Source organism: Atta colombica, unplaced genomic scaffold (genome assembly GCF_001594045.1).
Source record: "Atta colombica isolate Treedump-2 unplaced genomic scaffold, Acol1.0 scaffold56, whole genome shotgun sequence".
Lineage (NCBI taxonomy): Eukaryota > Metazoa > Arthropoda > Insecta > Hymenoptera > Formicidae > Atta > Atta colombica.
This window is the reverse complement of record NW_017259546.1, coordinates 571783-586969: the sequence shown is the minus strand read 5'-3', so window position 1 is coordinate 586969 and position 15187 is coordinate 571783. Positions and strand designations below refer to the sequence as shown.

Here is a 15187-nt window from a genome sequence, read left to right as displayed (position 1 = left end):
CTTCGTTTTATCAAATGAATGCCAATAATCGAAGTGTCAATATGTTGAAACGTAACACAATTTATAAAAGAATCTTATCGTGAAAACATATAACTTGATATCTAAATATTTAAAAGATTTAATATTTGAGTGAAAAAAGAGATTTACAGTAAACCGTTGTATCGAGCACTTATTAAGATGCATCCAAACTTATTCCTTCGACTGTTTCAAGAAGCTAGAGCAAAAATCATAGAGATGGAATCATTGAACATCTACAAGTAATAAAAATTTTATAATTAAGATAATAATAAGATTTTAAAGATTTTATTTGGCTTTATTTGGCGTTTTTGTTTTAAACATTCATAACTCTTTGACTGCTAAAAAGCGCGATCACATTTGTCATAAGACTTCTCATAATAATGTAATAAATGCTACGAGCGCGATAGCGCAGATAAAATGGTTAGAGAAATTTTTATAAAAGTGAGAAATTGGACAACATAAAATAATTCCGTGCTACAAGTATTATAACGCCTACATACAATTAAGTTTAACAAGTATTTCAGTCGAATTCTAAGAGTGTTTCTTACAATTCGACGTACTAAAATAATTGTTTGATTTGTATGTCAATAATAGTTTTATAATGCTTATCGCACGTAATTGTTATCTAATTTCACTTTTTTATAACATTTCTTTAATAATTTTATCAATATAATTAAAAAACAATCCGGTACTCAAAGGGTTCTATATTCATTTTAATTTTATCATTCTAATTTATAATTTAACGAAATTAGCATATTTAAAGTATGTATAAAAGATAAAGAAATAGTGTGATAGAGGGGAAAAGTAAGAAGAACCGTATTTTTATAAACATGAATGCGTCCGTTGATGCCGCGCGTAAAGCGCTCGCATGTAACTGTGAACACCGCTCTTGCCTGTCTTCTCTACGCGGCCCGTGATACACTATTTCTTCTTGTAATTTGAAAATAAAATTTTTGCAAAGGAAAAATCATCGAGACTCGGTAGTCTAAAGGTCTAAAGACTTAGGACACTCGCAATGGAATGAAGAAGATCCGGGTTCGATTCCCGGCCGAGGCAATATTTTTCGCAATAAGTTTATTACAGTTTTTTTAAGATGAAATTTGAAAAATTTGGGGGATTATTAATATTTCAGATTGATTGCGTTGAAAGACAATCATATCGGCACGCATTTATCATTTCTGAAATTAATTCATTTATATGAATTAATGAATATAATAGTAGTTGAATATATATAATAGTTCAACATCTTAACAGACCGTAGTGGCGTTTCATATTTACAGTAATATAAAAAAATGTTTTATATAAAAGTTCTCTAGTTTCTTATGCTCTATATAACTGTATAAAAAAGTTGCAAAAATAAATTAATAAATAAATTTTGTAACAAAATGTTAAAAATTGATTGTATAGAAAAAGTGATCAATCGTATGGGAAAAATTATTAAAGAAGTATAACTCTTTCTTAAATTGTTTTTTATTAATGTAAAAATTGTTTATAACAATCAGTTCCAAAATTGATTTTAGCAACATGTCTTTTATACCATTATACAAAGCATAAGAAACCATGCAACTTGTATATAAAATATTTTTGGATATATCATTACCTCGCAGTTTAAAAGATATTTATAAGACAAATACAATCTACAAACACAATCTACTATTTTCGAGATGTTTCATCCCTAAACTTTGAGATAAGTACAAAAATGGGTCTAATATTTTTTCATGATCTACAACATCTAAAGTTCATTAAAATTGATGAGAGTTAACTTCGACCATTCCCTTGTAAGATGTAATTGTAATTGCATAAATTATATAAAATTGTATATAAATAAATGAATTTTTCATATGATTCTCCATATAATTTTGTAATTTTTAAAAAAATTTTTCACATTTTTTCTACGAAATTTAGAATAATTCAGATATTTCAGAATTTACATATCTGATTAAGGCCGCAGCGCAGAATCTTTGCATAACGCATAATAGCATATAGTGTATAAGCAAATCAACCAATCGAAATCCTTTCTTTCCTTCCATTTCAAGGAAAAGAGAAACTTTGATTAATTTTCTTATACATTATGCATTATGCAATATGCAAAAGTTTGTGCAGAGCCTGTTTTCTGTAACTCGTTATGCAGTCATTATGAGTTCATAACGATAGTACACGCAGCTTTTTTATTATATAAAATATCTGCAGAATTCCGCTGCGGTCGTTACGATAACGATATATTTTCACGAAGCAATACCACGAATGATAGCAATCTAGCTCTCTATCGATATATCGATACAGTGCTAATGAAACTATAGGTAAGTAATGTCGAGTGCCATCTGCCATTTAAAATATTAAACAGACAACAATTTCGAGGGCGACAAGAACGCGTATTTTAATGTAAAATTTTGACATTTCGTATTTCACATCGCGAAATTGATCGATTCAGCCATTTATTGAGAGATCTGATAATTTCGGATGCTCACAACTTGCCACGTAAAGAGGCGGTCTCGCGTTAATTACTTGAAGCGAGACCATATTCCTTGTGATTTTCAATGCAAAAATGAAAATAAGAGATATAATCTCCAAAAAGAAATTGATAAATGTTATCAATTGATAAGGTCAAAATTCTGAATGACATTCAAGAGGTTTAAGGCATTGTCTATAATAAGTAGTAGAAGTAGTCCGTAAGCAACAAGAGAGTAGAACGTAGGAAATGGATTTCAACCATTCACTTACTTTACGCCCTATTATACCGGAAAATCAGTTATTTCCAATGTATCATCTTTATCACTACTAATACTGGCCATTGTAGACGACGCTTTAGCTGTCGGTTAGATATTTAGGATAATGCTAAATGCAGTACTGTAACTTTCAACTCTTAAAACTTGAAAAGTACCCAGATAAAAGATCAAATGTCTGCAGTTTTCTAGCAGACTGTTTCTCAGGTTCGAGCAGAAAATGACGGCAGTCTGCCAGAAACTGCGTTCGCATTAGGTTTGTGTGTTATGTTAACATCACCTGTCGACATAATGTGAAAACAAATTGTTGACAGAAATTAAGCAGATTTTGTCGACATTATCTGACGTTTATGGATTTTGTTACGTTTTTTTTAGCAGTCTATCAACAGTATTATGTACATCTAATTCTGTTGTTATTTGGTTGGCATAGTGTGTAGCAGACATTTAAAAAATCTGCTTTCTACAGACTTGACTATCTGAGTACTTAATGAAAAAATATGTTATTAGTGTTTTGGAAAGCTCTCAAGATAAGATACAAAAGTATGCAATGGAAAATAGGAAGTTCCATTTAAAAAAAAGTAATCTTTTCCTTGAATGCCACCCAAGGTTAAATGAATGCACAGTATTTTATCTTTGTCTCCGTTATTAGTTACTTGCTTAGAGGCTTGATATTTCTCTTTTAATATTATTATCAGTTTCAAAAGAGGTCATCGTCTCGGAATGTGATAAGTCTTTTTCCTAGGAAGATCGATTATTTTTTTGTAGCCTAGTTACTCGAGTCATGGAATTTGCATAATTTTATATATTTCCTTGCTTTTGTTTTTTACTATACGTAAAAACATTGTCTGTAATATCATCAATATAGATTACTTGCTTATATAAAAGTTATTAACATAAAACATCCAGCTTGATTCGTAACTCTTTCATATTATATATTTATTATTTTAATTATTTGAATCGATTTTTTACTGAGTTTAAAATAACAAACACTATTCGGATTCTTAATTGGGTTCTTATTTAGTAGAATTTAACTTGACGCCAGTTGTTGATATCATATCTTTTATACAACGATACATATCAATAACATTCAATAAATAATGAAAATAAAGTACTACACACTTAGGTTTTACTTGTTGCATGATATCAGTATACGCTAGTTTGAATTTTGACACTGTATCAGCAATATTTTTGTGATACATATTCTTGATTCATTACAAATATTTTTCAAGTTTTAGTATTACATAAATTGAATTTTGATAGAAATATTTCAAATAATGTCAAATAAATGTCTTTGAATAGATTTTCACCGATACAAAAGTTTAATATCAAAAATGTTTACTTAAAGTTATGTCGTTGGAATGGAATTTCGTAAATGTTGCTTCCGTATTTAGGGGCGCAGAACTTTCTACGCGAAGTGAGTTTCACTCACTTCATCTCCTCCCCTTACCCAAGGGGCATAAGATTTTCCACGCGAAGTTTCATTCCATCTTCCCCCTGTTTCGGATAACTTTTCACGCGAAACGAGATCTATTCCATTTACCTCCTTCCTGCACGAAGATAGGATAAATCTTTTTGGAGATCAAGAGATCAACATCAAGATTATTCGGAAGTGACTTGAAATGAGCTGTATAAAGGAAATCCATTTAGATGGTATATAACTTTATTTAAATATTTGACGTTAAACCTTCTTATCGGTGAAAATCCAATTTTGTCCCACAAGGATTCATTCATTTGACATCATTTGGAATATTTCTGCCAAAATTCAAGGTCCCAAATGATATATATTAAATATTAGTTCTGTTATATCGTGCATTAGTTTTGTTCGGATGAAAATTTCTCATGATTATGAATATTTAATTTTGAGTTGTCTAATATTAGATTGACATTTAAAATATTTAGTTATTCGATACCATCCAGCTTTCAAACTGGCGCGAGTTTCTATTCTTTATAGGAGAGTGATTGACAAGCAATGCTTGCTTAAAATTGGCGGATTTCAAGCATGTATATACTACTGTAATTGTTCATATTAACTGATTGCTGGAAGAAGATTAATAATAAAATTAGCCGAAACATGTACAGATTTTAATTTAATGTATTCATTCGTGTTATGGATTAAGAAATTAGACCTTTGAATTACACACATTACTTATAGTTCTTATTTCGATTAGCCCATTTTTTTGTTGAATTTTTAATTTATTTTGAGAATTTTTTCTTAATATTATTTTGTTTTATTATATATTCATTTTTCTAATACTAATATATCAAAATAAATTAATATCAAAATAAATTAATTACCTGACAACATAACACAATCAGCACCATCGAGAATGGCATTAGCAACATCTGAAGTTTCGGCTCTCGTAGCACGTGGTTTTTTTATCATAGACTCCAACATTTGCGTAGCACAAATTACTGGTTTGCCAACTTTGTTGCATCTGCTGATCATAGACTTCTGTGCCAGGAATACCTTCTGCGGTGGTATTTCTATTCCCAAATCACCACGTGCTACCATGATACCATCAGATGCATCGATAATCTCATCAAGATACGTCATACCCTGTTGATTTTCGATCTTCGATATAATTTTGATGTTTTTACCCTTTTCACCGAGAATATCACGAATCTCAGTTAATGCAGCAGCATTTCTAATAAAGGAGGCGAATATCATATCGACTTCGTGTTCAACACCAAACTGAAGATCGGATTTATCTTTTTCCGATACTGCTGGAAGATCCACTGGCACTCCTGGCAAATTCACACCTTTGCGCGAACCCAATATACCACCATTTTCAACAGTCGTAGAGATTAAATTAGGGCCTAAAAAATGAATAAATAAGGTAACATTCCATATATTTTTCGTATGTATTGTTATATATAGTAACATTTCTTATTATCAAAATGCGCAAAAACAGTTGATAAAAAAAATTGAAGCTAAAATAATCAAATGCTATTACATAATCAGAAACGTATCACATGTAACATTTCAATTTTATATTTTCACATACAAATGTACTCACTGATAGCGGAAACAATGAGAGAAATCAAACCATCGTCCACGAATACGCGATTGCCCGTCTTTAATACCTTTGAGATATTTTCGTAATCAACATACACAACTTGAGCATTTCCTTTCTCTATATATGCCTTGTCAGTGGATAGTTTAAAAGTCTGGCCTTTAATTAACTCAACTTCAGCCGAGCCACCCTGTTAAAATAATATGATAAATTTTACTATTACATAAGAATTAATTCTTACATTTTAGATGTATTAATTACGTACGCCTTCTAAAAGACCGGTACGGATTTCAGGACCCTTTGTATCAAGAGCAATAGCAACAGGAATATTGATACCAGCACGGGCAGTTAAATTCTTTTGCGCCTGGCGAACATTAGCGATAGTCTCAGCATGATATTCATGAGACCCATGAGAAAAGTTTAATCGAGCAATATTCATTCCCGTCTCAATCATTTTTTCTAAAATCTCCACAGATCTGGATACAGGACCAATTGTGCAAATGATACCAGATAAACGGACAAAAGATACTTGACTGTTGATATCCAGAGCGCACATATGATCTAATTGACTTTGAGAGTATAATGCCAGGGTATTTGGCTTGTCAGCCATCTAGAACAATTCAATGAAATTTGAAGAAATTCGGATTATAAAAATAAAATCGTAAAATAGTCAATTAAATAATTATGCATACTAAGGGCATACTTCTCATAAAATTCAAATCTTCACATATGTTGTCAAGATTATGACCTCCAACAAGATTTGGCCGTCACTTGTTATGCGTTTCAAAATTATTAACAAAATAAGTTTAAGAAATAATGTTTTTTCTACTACATAAAACAAAAATTTTCTGTTTTAAAATAAAACCCTCTCCTGCCTAGGGGGTACACAACTTTCCACGCAAAACGAGTTTTACCCCATCTCCCCCTTTCCTGCCAAGAAGTGTCCGACTTTCCATGCAAAGCAAGTTTGATTTTATCTTCTCCCCTCCCTCCTGCCAAGATGCGTCCAACTTTCTATGTAAAACGAGTTCTGAGCAGAAGGAGGAGGGGCAGGAACCTCGTTTCACGAGGACGCTCCTTGGCAAAAAAGGATAATATGGGATGAAACTCGTTTCGCATGAAAAGTCAGACGAATTTTCTCACACTGACTAAGAGCCAATGCGGATGCACATTCCTACTTTATATAGTACTCTACATGGAGTAATAAGAAGATCAAAAATTCGAGGATAAAAATGGATTCGAAACACGGTGTCGGAAAATCCATGGAAAATCGAGATGATACGATTTTAATTGCGGAAAAAGTTAGAAGTATATAACACTTGATAACGTGTACGGAATACATATGTATGCATGTTTTATTTTTAATACAGAAATTCCAATTTGTATAAAATTTAATTTTATTTGATTAAATAGTAAATGCATCAATATTTATTGAAAAATACATACATTATGCATAGTCATAAATTATCGTTAAATTATCATCTTTTAACTTATCGACAAAAAACTTTGAAATTAAAAAGAATAAAAACAGGCCTTGAACGACAACTTTCCTTCTCAGAATATATTCTACGCATGAAAATACATAAATTTATAGAATTACAGGAAAATGGGAAGAAAAATATTTATCAAATCCTCTAAGTTGACAGTTTTTTCCGACAAGAGCGCTCAAATTATTCTTCAATACAGCGCTTTTCCGATACCGTTCGAGCCCGTTTTTTTGGGACCGGCCGCTTGAGTTTAAACTCCTTATTACTCCGTGGTACCCTATCTAACTGGAGTTGGCACGAATCGGATGCATGCCGACTCCGTAGCGCTCACTGGAGCAGTGTTGCAAAATTCGTGGAATAAATCCCCCGGCGGGACCTATCTGACGTCTAAGCACTTCAGCATAATCAAACGCAACCGATACCATTTTTGGTACAACATAATACATTTTTTTTTTTGCTAATTTTTTGCTCCATCCCCGATTTTTTGCTCTAGCCAATTCGTTAAAATCCATAACTGTACCAGCTTAAGACTAAAGTTAGCACAGCTATAAAGAAAAAAGCAGCAAATAAAAAATCAAATACATATTCTTGAAGGGCTATTTTTTGCTAATTTTTTGCTCTATTCCCGATTTTTGAGTCACGTACAAGAGTAAAGTACTTTAAAACAATTAATTGCTGGGCTCATTTCGGTCTTAAAATATTTGTAGAATAGAGCCGGTACAGCCACAATGTTGGTCGAATTTTTTGACTTAAACAGTGAGCAAAAAATTCCGATTTGGGATATTCATAGAACAATTAATTCTACAAACATTTTAAGATCGGAATAATCCTAACAATTAATTGCTATAAGGTACTTTATTCTTGTATGCGAGCCAGTACAGCCACACTGCTGATCGAATTTTCCGACTTAAACAGTGAGCAAAAAATTCTGATTTGAGATATTCTTAAAGCAATTAATTCTACATTTTAAGACCGAAATCAGTTTAAGGTATTTTACTCTTGTACGCGAACTAGCACAGCCACAATTTCTTGGTTGAAATTTTTGACTTAAACAATGAATAAAAAATCGGGAATAGAGCAAAAAGTTAGCAAAAAATAGCCTTTCAATAATATGTACTTGATTTTTCATTTGTTACTATTTTTCTTTGTGTGCTGTGCTAACTTTAGTCTTAAGCTAGCATAGCCATGGATTTTAGCGAATCGACTAGAGCAAAAACATCGGGAATAGAGCAAAAAATTAGCAAAAAATGATATCGGTCGCGTTTGATTGTAATGAAGTGGCTGTGCCAGTTTAATAGACGTACCTATCTGCGCATGCGAACACTACGTTGTAGATTAGATTATGTGACTTGATTTTGACACACTCGTATTCAAATTCATTATAGAGCGTTTCTTAGCGCCGGGATGCATTTTTTATCAATGTTAATCAATGTTAATATTAATGCTGTAGAAAATGTTGATACATTAAGTACAATATATTAAACATATATTAGTTGAATGATAGAATGACACAAATAGCGTTAATAGCGTTTCCCAAACGCTAGATATTGTCTACATAAAAATTTAATAATTTTATATCACTTGGAATAAATAAACTTATTAGTATTCTGTAAAAAAAGATTTATATGAAATTAAATATAAATATGTATTTAAATATAATTATACAATATAAAATATGTTTATATATGTTCTCTTTTTCTTGTTCACAAGATTGATTCATTCTTATCCACACTGATTAAAATCTCTAATGCATTAATATCATATTCTATACTTTTATAAGAGGGGCATAACGATAATAGTAAAATATGTGTAATAGTAAAATACGCTGATAACGGCTTACGCTGCGCTAGCGCATGTGTGAATTTTATAAATCTTGCAACACCGCGCTGAAGCTATAAACTCCAACGTAGAATGATGTGATGTAGTTTTCATTCGTATGAATGAAATACGTAATGTGATGCAATATGTATCATTATCTGTCGCGCCTGTAGAGCATGCACGCCTCATTAAATGGTTTTTAAATTTAAAAAACTCACGAAAATTCGAACCGTATCATTGCCAAGTTGGAGCCATGACAGCTCCACACTGGATTCAATGCAATCGCTTATAGTGAGTTGGCATTCTCAGCTTCATCACTGAGAAGTTATTTCAAATTTCTTCCTATGTAGACAGAAAAAAAATGTAGGATGATTCTCGTTTCGCGACAAATAAAATCGTTACAAAATAAAAAATTTTCAGCTTTAACAACAGAAATTATATGAAAAGATAATGTTTTCAGAGAAAATTTTTGTTTTTTAAGCAGGAAATTTATTTTAAAATAGAATTTTTGTTTTATGTAATAGAAAAGAGACATTATTTCTTAGACTTATTTTGTTAATAATAATAATTTTTTTTAATGAATAACGAGAGACTAAAACTTATTGGAGGTCGTTCGGGATCATGATCTTGACAACATACTTCAAGATCACTGAAATTTGCGAGATCGCCCCTGTGCATACTGTCAAATGTAAAAAAAATGTTATAAAAAAGTGAATCAATGAATGATTTAAAACTTGATTTTATATATGTATTATTCACAACTCACAAAGGTTTTAAACACATCGAATTAAAAAATTATAAACTAAATTACATTAATAATCAAAGTAATAAACAATATCTATCAATAACAAATCTCATTATAAACTTAACATGCATGAGAGCTTATTTTCAAGATAATAAAATCAAGCAGTGTAAGAGATAAAAATATTATTTTATGGAAGAATACTTTCACTACATTAACCATTTGACATAATAGCGACCTTCTCGACCATAGATAGGTTACCATGAATAGAGTATATAATGCACAGCAAAAATAGCAATAGCATATATGTATTTCTTACATTTTAAAGCAGTATCATTTTTGGTTACAAACATAGAGTAGCAAAAATACACACGGTTTATACATGTAGAACAATTAAATATAAGATAATAAACATATATAATAAATATAATATAAATAGTAAAATATAATTGTAAAAAAAAAAATATAATAAATTGTAAAAAAAGGATAACATTCATATTTCTCTTTTGTGCAATATAAAATATGAATATATTCATATTTTATATTGCATAAAAGAAATATTAAATTCTATTTTTTCTATATCTTAATCCTACCTTCCAAATCTAACAATTTCAAATACATAAATTTTCAATAGTTCAATTTATGTTAAAAATAAAAAAATTATGTTTACCAAAAATCAATAAATATTTCAATTATCTTGAAATTCTTTTATTATTGTAACATCATATATATTAATTATTATCATTACAGTTTAATGTATAGATACAGTATATCATTACATTGTTGTTGTTCATTAATATTAAACAAGGATGAAATGATTATTATATCAGACTGAATAGCGTTTGTTAAGGCGCATTTTGATTCCCATCGGGGTTCTTCTTAAGAGTCATATCATCCTTGTTTAACGTTTATTAAACAATAAGGATGATATGATATCGGGGAAGTACCCAGCAGGGAATCTTTGACATCCGTCGGATGTATATGCACACCGTGGCGGAGCTCTTTTATGGGATCCTGGTATAGGATGCGGAGGCGACAACTAGTTATTAAACAGACGCTGTTTCGCGTCTAATGGCAACTGGTTCTACATATCGCCAGAGAATACAGGATTGTGCCACGGCCATCGCCGCGCGGGTCCACTGACCTTTTGGCTAGAAAACAGGCCATTTACCGTATGACAGCGTCGCTTGGCGGGTCACGAATGATGGAGAAAGCAGCGAGGAATTACATTATGGAGGAATGGCAGTCCCGCCTCTTGGACGCGCAACGCCAATCGAACCATCGGGGCCATTGTATCCTCCGCGACTGGATAGACATGGCGGGCTGACCTACTGGCTGACATAGGTGCTTATTGGTTACGAATGTTTCGGTAAATATCTATGTATTGCTAAAAAGTTATCATTGCGTAGTACATCTGGACACCCTAGCCTCCAGCATACCCTAGCGAAGTGCCTCGCCTAGGAGACGGAGCGCGCTGTCCTAATCGAAGAGATGGGAGATGACCTCTTACTCCCGGCCGTGGTATAATCTGTGGTGCGGAGTGAGAGATCGTGAAAAATGATTTCCTCCTTCTGTGAGCAAGAGATCCTCAAAAAAAAAGGAGAAAAGATGAAAAAAGTCGTTCCCCTCATAGTGAAATCTAGGGGCCCAATCACCAACTGCATGCCGAGGTCATCCGCGCGCATTTACGTGCAATGACGCTGGCGTCGGAGAAATTAAGGACAGAGCTAAACTCCCCCTTCCCCCCTCCCCCCCGCATCTCTTCTTCGCGGTTTTAGTAGGGACCAGTGCGAAGACAGCGCTGTGCGCTTTTATTTCTAGCGAGGAAGGATCATGAGTCGAGAATCCGGCTCCGACCCTCGCCATTCCCTCATGGAGGTGGGGCTCCCGGGGCGGTATGTACTCGCTCTGAAGTAGATAACGACCTCATGGACTCACTGGCTAGGAGCCACCAATAGAGTCGGCAGGCTGAGTCGCACTAGTAGTAGTTACATGCTGTGCGCCCTCCAACACACGACCTGTGGTTAGGAGGTTTCAATGAGTGCGAATCCCGTATAATCTTCGGTCCGTTCTCGCACAATTTCTTCTGCCTTATCAAAAAAAAGTCAAGTACTTGCTTAATTGTAAGTGACAGAGTCGGACAAGCTCCTCTGGAGAACAAGACGTCCCATATCGACATGAAAACGGTACAAATCACTGTTTAGTCCAAATGGCTAAAAGTTCTCATTGACATAGCCAATGACTAAAAGCCAATTACTTACTTTCATATGCAGAATGAAGAATCTACAAGTTTTTCTCTTTGTTTTATTTTAGGCAATAGTACTAATTTAAGCTCGCTGTCTGCAGTTCACAGCACTCAGACAGACAACGTTCTCGAAGTTATTCGCGTATCTTTTTCAACAAGTCGGTCACAATGTTAACAGTCCAAGCAGGTAAGTGTCGAAATTCATATAACATATGAGGAATCACTGCATCACATTGATTATCGTAAAAAAGAATCACCTTTCCCTTAAGGAAAATCACAGGAAACTCTCGTAATTCCCTCAGTCCAATCTATATAAAACAATAGATTAACTCTTTTGAACTAAAAGAGAAAGGGGAGAAAAACGACACATCAATCTCAACGGAGATTGCGGTAGATGAAAATATCCTATATTTAAAAACTGCATTTAATATGAGCCCACCTAATCTTAATAAGAAAGTAGTTCTTTTCCAGATTCTATCCTTACCAGGGACAAACGCATTACAGAAAAACAAGAAAAAGTATTAGTATGCCTAGCGGCGATAGGCTCAACTCCAATTTGTCTATACACTGAAAAAAATGTACTAAATTTTAATAAATATTTGTTTGAATAGTACCAGTTGAATATTTATTAAATGTAAACATATATTTATTTGATACAAGAATCATTAATTTAATTTACCTATTATTATTTTATAGTGCCGATTTTTTCATCTGAATTTGTGCATTTAATCGAGCTTAGAGAAATAGTTCATTTTGACTCCTTAGATTCTGCTATAAGTTTATGAATTTACTTTTTACAAAATTAATTGCGTATTAATACCACATTTTTCTTTCTTTTTAATAACTGTTAAACTACTAAGCTGTAATTTTTACATCATTGATTCTGATTGGCATCTGACGTTCAACAAATTATCGATGATTGACACTATAACTTTTATATTACCGACTTTATTTTTATCAGATATTCACTCAACAACAAAAATCTTCGCCTTCTTCGGAGCTGTTCATCCGTGAAGTCCATTGTTTTGACTGTTCCTTCGTCTCGGGTATGAAGTAATGTATCCACGTTTCACAGTAATGAATCGACGCAGAAATTCATTTAGATTACGTTGAAACATCTCCAAACATTGTTTTGAAATCATCACACGCTTATGGTCCACAGTGAGCAACGCGGTACCCATCTTGCAGATAGCTTTTTCATACCCAATTGTTCGTGCAAAATTGAAATCACTGTGTCTCAGTGATTTCATAAGCTCGCGATCAGTCAAAACAATATCGTGGACTTTATACCTCTGTGAAGTTGGTACCTCATTTTTCAAAAAATGAAATTTTGGTCACAGATTCGAATGCATCCCGAAGAGTTCTGGAGTTCCTACCCAAAATTAAGAATAGTTCCGGCGAATTAATAAAAAAAATAAAAAAATAAAAAAAAATAAAAATTTGGGATGCTAACTTCACAAAATGAAGAACGAAAAATCGCGATATTTTCTAAACCATTAATCCTAGCGCTTTAAATGATAATAATTTTTAATAGAACTCTTGGGGTGCTATTCAGAACTGTCAACAGAATTGCCAGAACATTACAAAAATTTTCATCCCTCGGATGTTAGAAATTTCTCGGGTGAAAATTTCAATAAAAGTTATTATCATTTAAAGTGCTAGGATGGTTTAGAAGATATCATTTTTCGTTCTTCGTTTTGTGAAGTTACCTCAAATTTTTAATTTTTTTTTTTATATTAATTCACCGGAACTATTATTAATTTTGGACAGGAACTTCAGAACTCTTCGGAGTGTATTCGGAACTGTGACCAAAATTTCATTTTTTGAAAAATGAAATGTCAACTTCACAGAGATGGATTTCTAACGTAGCTCAATTGGAAATTCCGAACGAGGTGCATCACATATGGATGTACGATCACATTTAAATTCATTTACCCAATTGTATACAGTCGCAAATGCTGATGCCATGAACATTATCTAACTCGACTTTCTTTCGGCGTTAAACTTTTCATATGTAAATGTTTGATCACACTGCACGAAATTCGTTTTTATTCGTTTTTTTCTATTTTGCAAAATATACAAAGGTTGTTCGCTTTAATCGTCTATAGAAATGAAATTGAATTCCACTCAAAATTTAACAGTATTCAGCTGAGAGATGCTACTTGTCAAAAAATAAAATGACATGATACTGCGAGTGATGACAGATCCCTCTGACAGATTTTCTAAGAACTTATTGACTTGCCCTCGTATTAATTAATATGTAAGTAATGATTCATCAATTTTTGATCATATCAAAAAATTGTTGTAATTCTTTCATTATTATTCACTTGCTCGACATAAATAATAAGTTTATATTTGATGTCAATTTATATCAATAATCCAGTTACAATATTCCAGGACAATAATCCAGGACAATATAATTTATACATCTGTGTATTGATACATTTTATTTCTTAAACTGATTCTATAATGAATCGGTAGTCGGAAATCTTAAGTTTTAACCAGTCACCTAAATAGGTAACTATGATTTTTCGCATCTACAAGTCAATTAGACCAGCGAGTCGTTAGCTCAATTAATGGGAAGGAATAAAATCAAATTTGGCCAGTCTTAAAAAAATCGATAATCTTAGTCATACAAATTGGCTGTTGACCAACTTCACCGATTCATCGATAAGACTTACTATCAATTACCGATTTATTGTAGAATCAGCATTACAATTATTAGGTTAGCTGTCAGATCATTATGCTACTTAGCATTATGTGTCTGAACAATCTTAATTTCGTGATAGCTTTCTAGGAGAAAAGTGGGCAAGTGAAATCATCTTATACAGTGATATCTTTATACAGTGATCCAGATTATTGAACCAAACAATGAGTCCAAACTCGAGTCGCGAGCATTTGATCAGCGAAAAATGTTGGCTGCCAATGACAAGGCAAATCCATGAGCCGATACATTCATCATTGGCTGCCAATATCACTTTTACTTGATTCTCACATCGAATCTAGCAATGCTCGAAATTTGGCTAAATAATCTGAACCTTTAAAATATGATACAAACATACTCATATATATGTTTAAGCACAACGCATATACATGCATAAACAAAAAAAAATTCAAGCAATAGAAAAAGAAAATATGAA

At 32.6% G+C, this 15187-nt stretch overlaps 1 protein-coding gene across 3 annotated transcripts in view; it reads right to left on the bottom strand.

The window, feature by feature from the left end:
* The window catches only part of LOC108692024 (pyruvate kinase-like), a 93459-nt gene that overhangs the window by 52894 nt on the left and 25378 nt on the right, over nucleotides 1-15187 (bottom strand). For 2 of the 3 annotated variants that reach the window (XM_018200109.1, XM_018200110.1), the window contains 3 exons: nucleotides 6021-6365; nucleotides 5759-5945; nucleotides 5037-5558 (listed from right to left, as the gene is read on the bottom strand). In XM_018200109.1, coding sequence (XP_018055598.1) covers nucleotides 5037-5558; nucleotides 5759-5945; nucleotides 6021-6365 — 1054 coding nt within the window. Of the gene's footprint in view, nucleotides 1-5036; nucleotides 5559-5758; nucleotides 5946-6020; nucleotides 6366-10973; nucleotides 11138-15187 lie in introns of all 3 variants that reach the window. The other variant, XM_018200111.1, reaches the window with a different exon arrangement.